At 37.2% G+C, this 17,927-nt stretch overlaps 1 protein-coding gene across 9 annotated transcripts in view; it reads right to left on the bottom strand.

Moving 5' to 3' along the window:
- Positions 1-17,927, bottom strand: part of ATP2C1 (ATPase secretory pathway Ca2+ transporting 1) — a 61,983-nt gene that overhangs the window by 20,957 nt on the left and 23,099 nt on the right. For all 9 annotated transcript variants that reach the window (XM_077177597.1, XM_077177607.1, XM_077177610.1 and 6 more), the window contains 8 exons: positions 9,434-9,544; positions 8,413-8,529; positions 6,768-6,857; positions 4,005-4,040; positions 3,064-3,125; positions 2,599-2,707; positions 674-829; positions 48-116 (listed from right to left, as the gene is read on the bottom strand). In XM_077177597.1, the coding sequence (XP_077033712.1) occupies positions 48-116; positions 674-829; positions 2,599-2,707; positions 3,064-3,125; positions 4,005-4,040; positions 6,768-6,857; positions 8,413-8,529; positions 9,434-9,544 (750 nt within the window). The remainder of the gene's footprint in view (positions 1-47; positions 117-673; positions 830-2,598; positions 2,708-3,063; positions 3,126-4,004; positions 4,041-6,767; positions 6,858-8,412; positions 8,530-9,433; positions 9,545-17,927) is intronic.

Raw genomic sequence — 17,927 nt, 5'->3', positions numbered from 1 at the left:
AAATACACACTTTCAAACTGCCTTTGCTTCTAAATATCTTCTCTTACCTCTTCTGCTTGCATCATCTTGAAAACCTCCCCAAATTCAGAGTTTTCTCCTGTTCCAATAACTATCCCCTAAAAAAACCAAAACACAACATAAAGATAAAGCAAAATCAAATCTGAAGTTTTAATGTTAGTTGTTGTTATCAACAGATTTTACTCCAATCATGGGCAAATGCCATTTAGCCCAATAAAAATTTTAACTTGGTTTATGGAATTAGTTCTTGTCACAAGTAGGGATTTTTTCCTAAAAAACCTTTTGCCTCAGTAAAACAAATTGCTTTACTGTGTACGGCTGAAGTACTTAGTAACTACCAGTAGCAAAACTCAAACTGGTAACACCTAATACTAGCCAGAACCATATTTTCTGTTACACATTTTCAAACACCTGAGTCTAGCTTTAGAAGTAAAACACCACAAACTGGACAGAGGAGTTTCACATCATCTACTCCCTATGAATTTGAGCTCTCATGGCAACAGTTTTCTTATTAAACTAGTGTATCAAAAAACAGCAGTGAGAAAAGCTGTGCAAAGTATCACACTAATCACTGGGAGTTAAAATTAAAAAGTAACAACCACTTTCAAATAGTTAAAACATGGAACATATCCTTTTCTCTCAATAATGATTTTACCTTTGCTTTTCCACATCTGACCAATGTCCCCATGAAAGCAATATTGCTCCTAGAAGTAAGGTCTCCATTGGTTGCTGCTGGCTGAGGAGCTGTAGACTTAGAGCAAGGAGCTGTCTCACCTGTGAGACTGGATTCATCAACAGAAAGGTCCACAGCCTTTGAAAACAAAATAGGTTAAAAAAATGACAATATTTTGTAAGTATTTGGAAGCGAAATGGTAAGTTTCACAATTTTGACCATTAAAATATAACCAATGTATTAATATGATTAGGAGACATGTCAATATTTTAAGGATCAACAGAGCAACAAGCACTCCTACAAAGCTCTCACCAGAGTGAAAGATGGAAGATGAAGATGCCACTTTGCTACTGTTCAAATTTCGCCACGAGCTCTGTAGTATTCATTGCCACTACCAAAAGGAATGGTGTTTCATGTCTACACTGTTATAGGTATATTAGTTTTTGATTCAATGTGCTGGCTTTAGAGAAGATCAGAAAACTTGATGGACCACTCATTAACATACAGAAAACCTAGGCCAGAAAAGATCTGCAAATTCATTTTAAAAATCAAGATTGTCGCCAAAAAATCAGACCAGTGAAGAAAAGTTTTCATTTGTACAAATGCCTTCCCAAAGCAAATAGTGCCTACTTATCATTTCTACAGTTTTCTAGGACAGCATCAATGAGAACATGCAGAACAAATCTAGTTCTTTCTCTGAAAATGTGATCTCCATATAATTCCTTTTTAAAACCCACCATCCTGTAGCAATGCCCAGTAGACACCAGAGGAAAATAAGATGACATGCTCTTATTTTTAAATGATCTGCAAGAATAGTTTACGATGGAAAAAATTCTCATCTAGTGAAGGGCTGCAGACAGCTGAGAAACTTCTAATTCCATTTCTGCTTTGCTTTGCAAGAGGCCTAAGCATACTGCTATCATAGCATGGTATCAGATATGAGCAGGAAAGTAGGTGCTGCTGCAACAGCAGTTTCATAACAATGCAGGGACTGCACAATTGCCAAGGGAAGCAGAGTGTTTGCAGTCATAAAAAATAAACCCACTCAAGTAGCAACTACACCACAGAGTCAAACAACACAATCCAAACAAATTTGTCAACTAGTTAATTTAGAATTTGTCATGAAATGAATACTGATTAATTAACTATCAGCTGTGGCTAGCCTGGACATACAGATTTTTATATCCAGACACTACTTTACCAGGATAGATGGCCCAGATTCTGAGCAAACTGAGCATACTGAGGATGCCCAATCTGACAGAAAAATAACATTATTCAACTAAGGCCACCAAAATATGACAGATTAATATACAGATATACATTTCACTTCATTTTTAGAGAATGTTCAAGTACTGCTATAGTGCAATTGCTTTAACTCAAGCACTTCCAGCAGCGCTAATACCACAAATTAAGTATTCAGTAAACTAGAAGATACAACAACACACACTGACAAAAAAGTGTCAGAGAGAAAAGATTACACCAGCACAATTTCACAAGTTTTTCTGATATTCCACTATTGGAGAACAGTGGAACTACGCCTCAAAATGTAATGCAAATAAAGAGTGAAAACCACCTTCAACCAGATGCCAAAATATCTTAGCATTCGGACTGAAAACAATGTTTTTACAACATATTTAACATTGAGAGGGAAAAGATAGCATTTTCAAGAATACATAATATATAAAATTGAAAAAGTCTTTCTCCTGTCCTACAGTAAGAAACGACATACATTGGTTAAGAATGTATGTGACATTTGGAAAGTAATTATATCAAATATTCTATCAAGATAGTTGTGAACTTCAAACAAGAACACTTACTGCACTTCAGTACTCAGTGGCTAGCTTCCCTTCCCCTGTGTCCCACAGAAAGTAAAGTTACTAAATATTAAATCCAAGTTAGGAATATACCTCAAATAACCGTAGATCAGCTGGGACTCTGTCTCCCACTGACAGGCAGACTGTATCCCCTGGCACTAAATCTCTTGCAAGTGTGTGTTCCACCCGACCTTCTCGCACACTGTAGGCACAAAGAGCAGTGAGAGTGACTTCTCTGGCATTTTGGCTGAGAAAAGCATTCACACCATTGCACTTTGCAATGCTACACACTTTAGCAAAATATTTCTAACTTGCTGCTTGTTTCTGAGAACTTACAGGGCCAGTAACACCACTGGAAGGGTTCAAAGACACAACCACACAGTGTAGTGTTTTAGGTTCATAAAACAATCTTTAAAATGAGCAAAAGCAAAGTGTGTTCTATGTCAGCAAAAAAATTTGACACAAAGGAACAAAGTTCAGTAAAGTCTTTCCCATTTACTCATTTCAGATTAAACTTTTTATGATTTACTTTAGGACTTGAAGGACAAAACTACATACCAATGGCATTCTGGAGGCACTAGTTTACTAAGCTCTTCAAGAGATTTTTCTGATCTGTACTCCTGCAGAGAAATTTTTTTTTAAATAAAGCAGATCATAGTTTAAACAGGGAAAACTTGCACAACATAAAAGACAACTAATGGAATTTATTTCATTAATAAAGTTGTATTAAGTAATATTCCAAACAGATAAGAGATGACTTTCAACAGTTCTATATCAGATAGGTTAAAAAGCAAATATGATCCCAACACTGAAAAATTTTACAGATTTGCCTACATGCATTTCTTCTGAAAAAATAGCAGAAGTTCTTTGCATTTTCCTTCAATATCTTCAGGTCTTTGTAATACTTCCTAGAAGCATTCAGGGATCAGACACATTATTGAATGCTACAGTTTAACAAATGAGTACCAAAAATACTGTGCTCATGTTCTTAGCCCCCCAACAGCCAAGGTAACACAGCTCACCTTTAACTCAAAAAACAGGTTACAAAATTAAGATAATTAAAGACATAAAGTACAAACAGACAAAGCAATTCTGGTTTGGGCACACCCTGACTAAAACTGTGCATTTACAGAAAGAAAACTTTTTTATGACTTGGGAAATGAAGACAATCTTTGTTTCTATTTCTGCACAAAATTTAAGCAAGAGCTACATTTTCAAAATCTTTTCTATGAAGTTAGATGTTTATGTACTTCTACACTGTTTATCACAAGGACTTCCTTACAAGTACTCTTATTGCTGAGTATAATACTGATACAGGTGCATAAATGTCAACATGGTTAACGCAGAACAAATCATGCACTTTAGGAAAGGCAAAGACTTGGATGAAAGCACATTACTCAACCATTCACAGCACAATGCACCAAGACAACTGCTTCAGTCTTTTTAATAAAGGAATTCACATAAAAGCAATGATCTTATTTGGGCAACAGCTGTCTTACCTGAACGAAGGCAACTGTAACAACAATGACTATTGCCTGCAAGAGAACAGAAGTGGGTGAGATAAAAGCATTCCAAATGACCATGAAAGAAAGCAATCATATTTGATTTTGCTCAGTCATAGTTGTTACTACATATTAACAAGATGATTTGGAAACAAACTAATTTTCTCATGGTCAAAATCACTCTGTATCTCTCAGGTCTGTCATAAAAGCAATGCCATTATCTATTTCCACCTGCTTCAGTGATGTCCAAGAATGCATTAACCTGATTTTACTAAAAATAAGATTAATATCTAGATAGCAAACTTGAAAAACTGCCTCTGCTTCCTGTTTCTAAACAGTGAGTAAGAGACAGCAATGGAAAGAAACCCATGACACAAATAGAAAATCTGACTGGTGTTTTCTGTGACCAGAACAAAGGTGTGTTAACTACTATAGGGCATCACAGATGTGGTTTCATTCAAATACCAAGATAACACAAAGACTAGATAAAAGGCAGCAAGCTGAAGAACCAGTCTGGAGCCATAAAAGATTCTAGCAAGAACAAGAGGAGGATGAGCCTCAGAAACTGCACGAGGCACTCACAGAGTCAAACAGGACACCGGGCACAACCCAAACAGACAGGATGTCAGAGATCCCAAACAAAAAAGCTAAAAAATGTTGCTTATTAGGAAAAATCCAAGATAAGTACTAAGGCCTCAAGAGCAGCCTTCATAGTCCCCTCTATCACATACAATTCTGGTTGCAACACTTCAACATAAACATTACAGGGCTTCCAAGCATGTGATGTGAAAGTGAGCAAATGAAATAAATCTGTTTCAGGAAACAACAAAGATCAGAGTTCACTATAGAGCAAGTCCCATCTTCTCCTTCAATACACTCTCATATTTAGTTTTGCTACATTAACTGAATTTGTTACTCAAGCTGAGTTGTTACACTGATTCCTTCCAGAACTGTAACACAACAACCATTAATTAAGCCTTTCAAGTACACACAGCTACTACTAAAAATAACCAAGATATTACCATTTTGCAAGTGAAAAACTCTCTGGAACTCTTGAATAAATCCACATAAAACCACCTTACTTGTGATAGTAACATTAGCCTCACCAACTGAATATGAGGAAATAACTATATATATTTCATCTTTCCATGGAATATTTCCACCACAGCTGCATGGTTTTTGGAGGCTATATTATACTCCACAGACCACACTACCTGAAAAAGCTTTGCATTCCTAGCCTCACATCAGTCTCTCAGCTTGTGTCTGTGTGTAATGGCTTGCATTAAGAAGCCAAATGGAAAGTATTTAATGAATTTATTTTTCTTTTAATCTTCATCAGTTCCCAGTCCAGGTCAAGAGGTTTTACATTTGTACCAGCAGAGCTAAAAGGATGGCAGAAGCAGCTCAAGACAGCAATGCCACCAAAAGTAATATATGTCATTGATCTTTAGCAGCAAATGAGTTTTGTTGCCAAGGCTCTGAACACAATGCATAGTCATAGAAAAAGTGCACTACCATCTGAAAATGAAATAAAACAAATGTTCACTTGGTGATAAAGTGGGCATTATTGATAATAACAAGACTAAATGGTACATGTTAGTCAGAAGTTAGACAAAACCCACAGCTGATACTTTTAACTCAATCACACTTTTTTGCTGTATTTTAAGATATTTCTACTAATGTTCACAAGGCTATTAAAAGATTTCTTCCCAGGCTCTAACAAAGAATGCAGAAATTACTCCTCTCTTACACTAAATGTCTTGGTCTTTTCTCATTGCCTTGCTCAGAAGGGCTAAGAAATAGAATTAAAGGCAATAACCAAGGGGAAAAAACATTAAATAAGTCAACTTTCAGCCACAATAATTAAATATATTTCATAATACAACAATTTACCTACATCCAACTTAGGAACACAACAAACTATTCCAAACTAACACTACACTCAAATTCAAAATTGCAAGTTTCATCTTTAAGAGGTCACACAGCTTGTCTTTCAAAGGCACTTACTCTCTATAAAAAATTAGAGGGGTTAGGAGCAAACCTCCAGTTACCCTGAGTTATGTACAAAAGTAAAGTCAACACAGAAAGTACAGAGGCAAGAGAAAACAGAAAAAAAACCCAGCTAGGACGTGCCTCTAGTCATACAGAAATCATGATTTTCAGTCACCACCTATGACCCCTAAAAGGTCAAAGGGATTACAGTTTTCTTCTCTGTGCCAATTGCAGTGACAAACAGTTATGAGTACTATATTTGGCTCACTAGTTTAGCACCCTATTTAACTGCAACCTTCTACAACAATTTATTATTTCAGCTTCTATCTTTCTTCTGTGATTTCTAGACAGTTCAGGTTTTACTTCATGTTTTAAAAGATTACATCTTTCAAGTAAATTCACAGAAGGGTTTTGTTGGCTTCAATTTGAAATTAAAGCATAATTTTAGATTAAAATTACAGAGAATACACCAAAAATTGCTTCTCTGAACAAATGCCTAAAGACAGGCATTTTACCAATAGAAAAGATGCAAGAAGCAGCCAAAAATTATTCATAGATGTATTTTGATATGTATTGCTCTCAATCAAAGAGCACAAAAAAACCAAAATCCAGTCACGAACTAAATGGATTTAACGATAACACACAAATCCAACTCAGTAACTGTAATCAAGTGATACCACCCCACACTGGCACTCTCATGATGCTGAACACACATGTGGTCACACATTCCCAAGTACTCCCAACCAAGACAGAATTTTAATTGCTTACCACAGTAATACTGACAGCATCATCAAACTGATGCATTACAACACTGATGACTGCAGATGCCAGGAGAAGCATAATAAGGGGATTTTTAAACTGAAATGAAACAGAATAGTAATTCAGCCACACTCTTGACAGAAAGGCCATTTTACCTACCCCCTCAGAGCACACCAGATCTATTTTTGAAACATATTATTCCATTATTAAAATATTTATAACCTAGCAGCGCAAAGGAAAGCTAACTCTACAGTTCAGATGCTTACTTGGGGCATTTTCTTTTAAATATCAAAGACCTTGAATAGACTGTATTCAATATGTAACAGGAAGAAAATGTTTCTTACATTTCTTGATTCACATTTTAAATGCAAAAAGAATAATCTCCTATAACTGTTTATACTGTATTCAAACATACAAAAAGAAGCCTGAAATACATTCAAAATGTCTTTGAGGTAAAAGACTGATCCTGTTCCAGCAACTGATCACTGTTAAGGTAGCAATATATTTCTTAACTTTCAATTCATGATTTCTTCTTTTACAAGATAAAAGTTTTCCTTTTAGATCATATGATTTCCAGTTTTTTAAGGCTAAAACAATAAAGGATCTTTCTTCTATGACAGCTAGTTGCTAACGTGATTTTTTTGACAAATTGTATAAAAAAGAACATTCCTACAATTCAGTTGAAGAACATTCCAAAAGCAGATCTGATAAGCACACTCAAAGCAAGTATGAATCTTAATACATCCCATCTAAAATAGTCCTGGGCAATATGCCTTAGAAGTGTTCTGTTGTATCTGAGTAATTGACCCTACACACTTGAAAATAAAGCATTAACGCCAGAGTACAGCAGGATGGGATGTGTTCCCACCACTACCATCATCAGAGCACTGAATGTCTTTTTAATCTCTCCCAAGGAGCACAGAGTCAACCACAGAGTGCAACTTCAGGGTTGCACTGCAGCACAGCCAAGGTGCAGCAAACACAGACCAAAAGGTTTACCATTACAAATTCATTAGAAGAATCCTCTGTGCAAATATCTTGTATAGCTGGGAGGCGGGATGGGTAGGCAGGAGAAAGTAGTGACACTTTCACATCAGATATGTATATATGTATTTGAGATATATCACACTGGCAAGAAACAAATTCACACTTGACTCTTGCCAGTTCTGCTCAACACCAGAATCAAGGCTGGTCCCACCCCCACCCTCAGATCAAAGGCAGCGGTTTTGCTTTTTGAAATTTCCTATCAGGTTCTTCATATTTCACATTCCATTTAAATATTTACCAACGGTCATATGCATTGTTCTCTGATCTTAGTACAACTCAGGACCAAGTTTGACTATAGGGAAGTTTATTCTGCTTTTCTAGCCCTCAGGCCAGTTATGAATGGCACCCTTTGGATACCTATGAACATACATTTAAGAACAAATCACAATCAAAACACTATGATGTTTATAGATACACACCTAAGTAAAAGCTTTTTCAATAGGTAAATTAGATATAAATTTTAAAAGCTGTAGTTTCCCACTCAACTAGATTTTTCCCACTTTTATCAAAATATGTTCATGTATACAAAAGCTAAGCAAAACAAAATAAAGAGCAAAACTACTGAAAAGTATTAAAACCAAAAAGCAAAAAGGACAAAAATCTTCACCTGGGATATATATTTTTTCCACAGTGGCTCATCTTCACTAATATCAAATTCATTCCATCCATGGAATGCCCGTCTATGACAAACTTCACAGTTTTTTAAGCCATTCTGAAGATTAGCCTATTAAAATATGCAAAGATTGAAACACCAATTACACTGAGAAGCTGGGGTAAATTCTCACACCCAAATACACAGCCTTCGATTATACCAATCTGGGCAACATCAGAAAGGCAAGCTTGGAACTACTGTTTGTACTAAAGTAACAATTATTTTAAAACTCTGGCAGTATTTAAGGAATTCAATCAAAAATTCACAGAAGAACTATGGAAGCAAATGTTGCTTCACATCTGTAAATGACTGCTGAACTTTCCTGCAAAAAACTCTACAACAAACCAAAATGTGGACATCCTTCAGACTCTTGAGGGTGATGGCAGGAGTTCAGTGACTCAGCCAAATGACTGCAATAGCTTCAAAATCTTGAGTTGTCAGTGACCAATATTTATCATGGTGTACTCCTCAAGCAGTCAAGCATACAGAAAATGAAAAAAGACCATCTATCATGAAAATTAATCCAGGCTGAATGGTTCATAAATCTGTCAATGGGTAGCTTTCTCAGTCCTGTTTCTCCACTTAAGATGGAGGCTACCAAAATAAATTAAGAACATTAAAGATTCCTTAGGGAAATGGAAGCAATACAAAAAGAAAAACCCAGGACAGAATTTTATAGCAAGATTGACTCTAGGATTTTTATTAACAAATTGCAATGTTCAAAGCAGACAAATCCAAACATTTTCAAATTCAATCTCACTCCCCCTGCAAATGTCCAAATTTTTTTTAATATTAAGAGATTAAAGCATTTCTAGTAAAAAGTTAAAAATCAACTTGCTTTTAGAAGCAGGTAATAGCTAACATGAAACTACATGATAATGCATCAACATTCAATTGCAAGATCTGTCCTTAAGAAATATCACACTTATTGCTTGCTAGCATCAGTACATTCTTTTGATATGAAAAATTTACTTACTTGCAGAATACTTGCTACTTCATCAACTGGCAATTCACTTGCTTTTTTTGAAGACAGTACAGGAATCATTGTCTCATTGTCACCATCAGGGATTTTTTGAAGACGTGCAACCTAGAAACAAAACCAAAGTCTGAAGGGAAGGAGAGTGCTAATGTTTTATTTTAAACAACACATGCCAGAGCAATTAAGTATTTAAACCATTCAAAGGCAGTTTTTTATAAACATTGCACTTTAAAAAATCTACAATTCATCTTATTTTCATGCAGTTACCACCTGCAATAATAAAACACAGGACATGCAAGTGAGAACAATAATTTCTCTCATATGTTCACTGATGGCAAAGATCTTAACAGCAAAACAACTTAATAATCCTTTAGCTCATTATCATCAATATCTAGTCAGAAAGTCAGCCCAGATAAATTTCACTTCCTGCTCCTACTTTCTAGTCATTAATGAAGGTGCTCTAAGCAGGCCTACTTACATTTTCTTGTACATAAAAAAGGAGAAACACCAGTAAGAAAACCTCAAACAAGAGTACAGATGCAAGTAAAACCATAAAACTTGACTACAGTACAAAAGCTTCAAATCAATGCCATAAAAAAATAATGTTTTCTGTAATTTTAGGAAGCTAAAATTTTGTGAACTGCAGAAGAACGCAATAGCAACACTGATTGCATAGGTCAGCACTGCTTTGATATTTAATGAAACTTCAGAGTTTCTGATTTTTGTTTACATGAGAAGCTGGAGTGATACTCTTCCTGCTGACTGTCTCACTGCAGCCACAATTACTACTTCATGCTGTACACACAAGCCCCCACCATTAACTGGAAGAGACCTAACATGCAAACATGCAGACCACAGAAATGGCTTTCACATTGTACTTGCACAGAATTTCAGCTGGCAGGTTTATGCTTTAGAAAATAATTACTGCATTACTGTATATAACTCCTCTATGGGTGCTGAGACTTAAAACCTGAGTACCTAAAGGTGACAACACATTAAGAGATTGCCATACCTTTTCTGGGACATAAAATGCTGGAATCTTCATTTTCTATATTGCACACTGTTGGCCACGTACTCTACTATTGTAGCTCATTTTCTTTGTAGCTACCAAACACCAGTTTTGGGCAGAAAATTCTTAAGCCTAAGTGGTGCTCCAAAACAAGCCCACAAACATGTGACTTTGACCAAAGTGATTCCACATTCTCAACAAAAATGCTGAGCAACCATGCCTTCCCAGTAAGGGCATGCAGAAATGAACTGACAGCCATTACAAATTTTAGTGCTGAGAAAAATCTTTTTCCCTGTAACAACTGACATCACTGCTAAACACAAACAACAACTCCAAAAAAGGACACATAACAGATCATTTCCCTAATATTATCAATTAGGGCTTCAGGTAGTCTAATAACGTTTTTAAAGATTATTTTAAGAATTTAAATATTCTTAAACAGAAATGTTAAGGTTCTCTAAGTGACCAGGTTTATTTTCAAAATAATTCTTTATTAGCACAGAACTACAGTGCAACAACAAAGCTTATTTTGACAACCTTTTTGTGACAGACTCAAAAAAGCCAGTCATATTGAATGTATTTCAATCACATTATCTTCCACTTTTACAAAGAACGCTGTACTCTATGTGGTGGAAAAATCTACAGAGAAAATCTGATATAGAATCAGAAAGAGAAAGGCTCAGAAAGTCTTTTTATAACCAGCTTCTTTCACCAGAGTAGAATTACATATGGTACAATAATTCTGCGTGGATCCTCATCCAATTTCTAAAAACCCTCTACAATCTTTATAGATTAAACTACACTTGCAGTTCAGAAAAGAACAGCTTCAAATGTCTAACCCTGCCACAAATTAAATTTCAATTGCTTAGTCAATGAGAAATCAATCACTATTCTCCTCACAAAATATAAAGCATGTTACACCAACATATTTAGGTCTGAAAAACAGCTGTGCTTGCTATCTGCTGGACTGCAGTAACTATATTCAAGCAAATGATTTTGCTTTTACTATGCATCTTTTACTTCCACAAGACTAGAAAAATTATTTATTCTATGATGTTGGCAAGTGCTCTCTACATCCCTTTGCACTGCTGCCCACCAGAGATCTGGGCCTCCACAACACCCTTTAAGGTACCCAACAGAAGCTATTCCCAGAACCACAGTGCTCTGGGTTGGAAACAACCCACATATAGCAGAATTTCTTTCCATCCTATGCTGCAATTAATTTTCCATCATTCATCGGTTCATACCTTAAAATAGTTCAGTATTTCATTGCAGGCCAAGTTTTTTTATGGATAAAGGAAATATGGACTAAGAAATGATACTGGCCAATGTCAGGTATTGGATACAGGCAGCACATACATCACCATTGAAGCTTCTATGTCTACAGCGTTCCATTCCCCACTTGCAGCTGATTCCAGCAAGGAACAAAGCAGCAGGATGCTAACTAACAAAAATACACCACTGCCTCAGGAAGGGCTTTTCTTGGACCACTTCCAAGGTACACAGCATCATTTCTAGGCCAAGAAATATGCATCAATCATACGACCATGGAACTGTGACCAAAGGATGTTTATCAAAATAAATACAAAATAAATACAAATTTGTCTGGAAGGCTTAAACTACCAGAAATTCAGAGTTCCCTTCTCTTTTCTCTGAAGAAAAATCTTGTCAACTAGTTAACAGCAATGTGTTACTGTTTCTTCTTTCTTATAGGCTACAAGAGCCTACCTAGCTTCCTTCTACCATGACCAATATAAAGTACCAACAGCTTACCTGTAGCATTGCTTTTCTCAGCTTAGCAGGATGAGTCCATTATCCATCAGTAGGGCTCACTGACATCAGTATATTTTCACAATTATTTTTAAGGGCAATTTTATCTCTTCTTGCTCAGAAAATGAAAATGGAAGGACCCATATTCACACCAAGAGCAGTCTAAAAATCTAGAACACCCTCATAGCAAAATCTATTTTTAGACAAACTGGTGACCAGAACACTTTGGCTAATTAGCTAATATAAAGCCCTCCAAATGTTATATAAAGCTACTCAACTGACCTACAAGTATGAAACACAAAGGTAGTAGAGAAACAAATCTATAGAGAACAGCAAAAATGAAAAAAAATCCCAGATGTTCGCAAAAAATGAAATTTAAGTTGAGGTACTGAAAGAAATTCTAATTCTTTGAGATTCCTTCTGAATCTTCAGGTCCATCTGAACAGCTCACTAAATCTGTCTGAATCTGTCCCATCAATCCCTGTAAAACTGAACCCCTTTCAAGCCATACAAGTACTGCAAAGACCTTTCAACTCATTTGTAATGATCTGCCTGTAAGATTATTACTGTGTGAGCAGTCAGTGACCCACATTCAGGTACGTGATTATCACAGATACCGTGTGATCATTACTGAGTCATGCTGTGTCCAATCAATAGCACAATTAATGAATGTCCACCTAATCAATGGGTAACTAATCAATGTGCATTTCATTTTAAGTATGTGTACAGTGTGCTGTCTTTCCCACTTGAAATATTACATGCACCTTGCTCAGCTCAGGAACTGCAGTTTCATTAATGAGGTAAGGAAATTAGAGCACTTTGTCCATGGGATGCTTCAAAGCTCTGATTCCAGACCTGACTACCATTAGTGATGGATGACTCTGCACTGTAAAACCCCGTAACAGTACTAATGAACAATGAGCCAACAAGATCTACAATGTGCCATGCCCTGACCAAAGATCCTTCCAAAGCTGTATCATGTCAGGATTCACAGCATTAGAAAGGGTATATGATTTAATACCTTGCTATTGCCTTTCCTCAGTTATTAGAAGTGATCTGCTTTTCGTGCCTTTCTTTACTGGGATCCCAAAAGAATAAGGACTTCCTCACCCACCATAAAAATTAGGTTTCATTTTTTAATCTACCTTCCCCACACTGAAAAAAAACAGTAGTGTTCAACATAATAAAAGGTATTTCACTGAACACCAGACTGAAACATACAAGCTTCCCATTTCCTGAACTTTCTATATGATCAAGCTATGTGTGATATATACTGAAAGGTTTAAAAAGCTCAGATCCTACAAAGCATGTTCTTCTCCAAGTCTGTACAATCCAGAGCGTGGATAATAGGTGCACAGAGGCAACACAGACACCCATGCATACAGTAAGATACTTAAATATCAAGTATTCTTCTGCACTGTCTGGAATCCTGAAAACACACAGAACTAGAGATAACTAGATGTCAATGGCACAAAGATCTGACTCTCCCTGTGGATGCACACAGACTTTGGACACAGTTCCCACTAGGCAAAGACTCTTGGCTGCAAAATGCATCCTTTAAGGAAAAGACTACCCAGAATGGAAGAAATCATTTTTTTCTGTCAGTTCCATCAGATATGAAGAATCACTGCAAAATCCTCTCCTGCTGATTAGGACATTGTGGCTAGAGGTGTTGGAGATGCACATTTTTAACTGTCTTCTTTAAAGCAGAACTATCCTATCTCTCTTAAGCTATCAAGCTCTCTATTTCAATAGATCATTGCTCAGCATCACAACAGTGATTCCACAGAGTCACTAGCTAACAATGCCCTTAAAAATATCTATCTCACTAGATGTTTATGCCATCTTTCCCTCCTCGTCTTGTTTAGAAGGCAAAGTGCTTCTGGAACCTCAATACAAGTCCCAGCCACAGAACCATGGCCAAGTGATGACAAGACACAAAAAGCAAAGCACACACACACAAAAAAAGGCATTAGGCACACTTAATAGTTACAGTAAATCCTAGACCAACTGTACAGCCAGAAGCAAACCCCTGAAGCAATAGCAGGATTCCACGAGTGGAGATAAGGCAGACAGAAGCACACAAAGAGCCCTCAGACCATTTTGAAACAAGCAATACTCAACATGGTTGTGACAATGACTTGATTTTATCTGTGAGATTCCACTAGATTTTAACAGGAGTTAAATCTTCAGAGAAATTAACCACTACTGCTAGCAGAAGAAGCAGGCAAAAGCAGCTGAGTGTGGCACACAGAGATTTAATAAAATAAATAAAACCCAGTGCAATCAAGTTCACAAACTATAAATGCAGTCAAGCTACATATTTACCTTAAGTAAACTCTGATTTTTACTCTTATTCTTGGCTTTTGAACTAATTTATTTATACTTAAATTCTGTGCATAAAATTGGAAGATATCTTGAGAAAGGCTTTATCTTTACAGACTGTTTGTACCTTGTGTGTGATTAAATCATGAAGACCAAGTGTGATTGGCCAGCAACTTCTCAAATGAGCCTCAAACTCTACTCAAGTACAGTGACTGACCACAGAGCCCTGTAACAGAAGGCTTGTAGGAGATGAGTGAGGCTGAAGCGCCCACGAAGCTCAGGAAATAACGCAGGGTGTGACAAACCACTGCTGTTGCAAAGAGGCTGACTTGGCCTCTACACAGTGGGACAGGAGGGTGGCCTTTGCTTTGGATAAACACCTCAGTCAGCTGAGTGGATCAACTGGTGGTGTGAATGTTTCTCCCCAATTTCATCAAAAGAATGCTAATGTCTGAGTTCGCATCCCCCCCATGCTGGTCGGGCTCACATTGCTTAGTGACCACATGCACTGAACCAAAAAATTTCAGGAGCACCATATGGGGTCTCAACCCCACATGATCCTTTCTGGTGATGAGGGATGCCCAGCATGACAATGGTGCATATATTACAGAGACAGGAAATGGGAATCACATTGGTACTGCAATTGAACTGTGTATTGAAATGCCTACATTTTGCCAATTACAAACGATACTTATAAAATATACTGTAAACATCATATGCATGTGTGCTTCTGCTAAATGAAAAAACCCACATAACATCAAGTATCTTCAAACACACACATTTGATATCACAGAATCAATTAGGCTGGAAAAGACCTCTGAGATCAGGGCCCAACCTATGGCCAAATAGCACCACAGTGACTAGACCATGGCACTGGGTGCCACATCCAGTCTTTCCTTAAACAGGGACAGTGACTCCACTACCTCCCTGGATAGTCCATTCCAGTATCTAATCACCCTTGCTGGGAAGAAATTCCTCCTAATGTCCAAGCTAAACCTCCTCTAGGCATGACTTGAGGATATGTCCTCTTGTCCTGTCATGAGTTGCTTGAGAGAAGAGACCAACCCACACCTGGCTACCCCCTCCTTTCAGACAGTTCTAGAGGGCAATAAGGTCTCCCCTCCTCCCCCTTTTCTCCAGACTAAACCCCAGCTCCCTCAGCTGCTTCTCATAGGACTTGTGCTTCAGACCTTCACCAGTTTTGTTGCCAAAATATTCAATGTTGCACCCTCCTTATGTGGGTTATCTAAAAGAACCTGGTCAGAGAGCATTAGACCCTGACACATACCTCTGTGGGAAATAAGGCTTTCAGAACAAGAAGGGCCAACACTTATTTGACACAAACACCCACCCACGACCAATTTGCAAAAAGAATGTTTTGCTTGTCACTGCAAAGAGCTGTCCCTTCCCACCCCACGAAAGACTGAAGTCTGCAAACTAATGAGCCTCTTGTTTTCTACCAGGCACTGTTTGCTCAGAAAAAGAAATACTTTTTGAAGGCTTTGAAGTTACTGTCTACTATCTTTTACTGAATGTACTCCTCTGGAAAAGTGTGATGATTTTTCACTTCTGGGGAAACAGCTGCAGCAGTCCTGTATTCTAACAGTCAAAAAAAAAATTGTTCCTATTCAACAGTATTTTAGTTAAAACATTTACCAGGAGTCCCCACATCAAAGGAAGTTCACACAGAAAAGTTCTGACTCTAAAAAAGCCAGAAGGAAAGAAAAACACTGATTTGCATTAATGAGTTCTCCTTGTAGAGTAATTTTATCCTGGGAGGTCACAGTTTTCAGACCCTTGCTATTGTGTGTCATTTCATAATACTTTATAGAGAAAGGGCAAGATGCCACCCATTTACCAAAGAAATATAAACACCCAAATTATGAGAAATACCTGGTAAGCTGCTCTGTAACCCTGAAAAAACCCCTGCCTCATATTCCAGTACCACTTCAGCAGTGCTTAGGACTTTCACTATGGCCAAGAAACAACCATAATGCAGAACCATACTCTTTGACACACAACTTTGGCATTTCTGATCAAATAAGAAACAGAAATCAAATACTGGCACTGACCATTTTAAATCCCAACATTTGTCCTACCTTAAACGTCATAAAATATTTAAGCAACCTTTCCCCAACCCCATCTACTTCAGGCAGTGTAATAAAGACTAAGATGATCCACTTATCATGCAATTTATTAACTCTACAATAGCCTCAAGAACTATTTTCAAGTCCTAAGAATACTCTCCAAGAACACTCTCTGAGAAACATGTCTCCACACCTGGAATACATTTTACTCTTCCAGCATGTTTCCCAATGTCTCCTTTAATTTAACAAACAAAGTAGGACATCTAGTTCAACTGAGGCTACCAGCAAAGAGTAAAGATGGGCAGTTTGCTGTAATCATGGCATACACTGTGTGGTTATCTTGCAAACCTTGTGAGTGACACCTGCCCACTCTCTAGCTAGAGAAAACATTTCACAAAAATAATCATACCTTAACCTGACTGCAGTGCTGTTGACTGTCAGAGTGATGGCAAAAAAAATCCATCTAAACCTCCAACACCACCTTATCTTCCTTTAGCTCATTTAATGTACAATACAGGGAAACTTAAGAATGCCAAACTCATTTTCTATTTTCATTTCTACAAAAGATTTACCATTTAGAGCATTTATGCATACTCTGGAGGATGTACTACAATGGGTTTAAAGCCTCGTTGCTGAAAGCCTGGAGATGGCATCAGCTTTACCACAAAGGCACTGACAAACACATCAGACCCATCTATAGTTGGTTGGCCAAAATATTCAGTTTTCAATCTTCCTGTTCAAAAAAACTCCTTGAACACTGGAAAAGCCCACTTGGACATTTCTTACATTTGTCATTACCTACTAATCAGAAGAACAAAAAGATAAACAATCCTAAGCACACACTAAAATTAGTAAATCAATGCTAGTGCCTCGATGAAAGCAAAGCTTATCAGTTCAGAAACTCAGTGACCAAGGAAGAGAGCCCTGCTGGCCATACCTCATTTGACTCTAAATAGCTCCTGCTTCAGGTTAAATCCTGATTCACTGGAAGCCTTTTACAAGTTAAAGGCCAAAAAACTTTGGGTGTAAGTACCAGTCAATTATCTCGCCAGAGAGTCACTAACTTTCCAGAAGAGAACATTTAAGCTTAGAAATAAGATCATATGGCTGCTCTCCAAAAGCCTGCTTGTATCTCATAACACTCTGAAGTGCTGAGCTTCTCTGTATCAAGGATGGCACTTGAATGGCAAACACTAAAATGAAGAGCTTTACCACCCTGTGATGTGCTGCTAATGTATCCATGACATGCAGAATTTAGTTGCCATGTACTGGTATTGAGCAAAAACAGCAATACAAATAT

This window comes from Agelaius phoeniceus, chromosome 1 (assembly GCF_051311805.1).
Source record: "Agelaius phoeniceus isolate bAgePho1 chromosome 1, bAgePho1.hap1, whole genome shotgun sequence".
Classification (NCBI taxonomy): Eukaryota; Metazoa; Chordata; class Aves; order Passeriformes; family Icteridae; genus Agelaius; species Agelaius phoeniceus.
The sequence above is the reverse complement of the archived record's forward strand: the minus strand, read 5'-3'. Positions and strand labels throughout refer to the sequence as shown.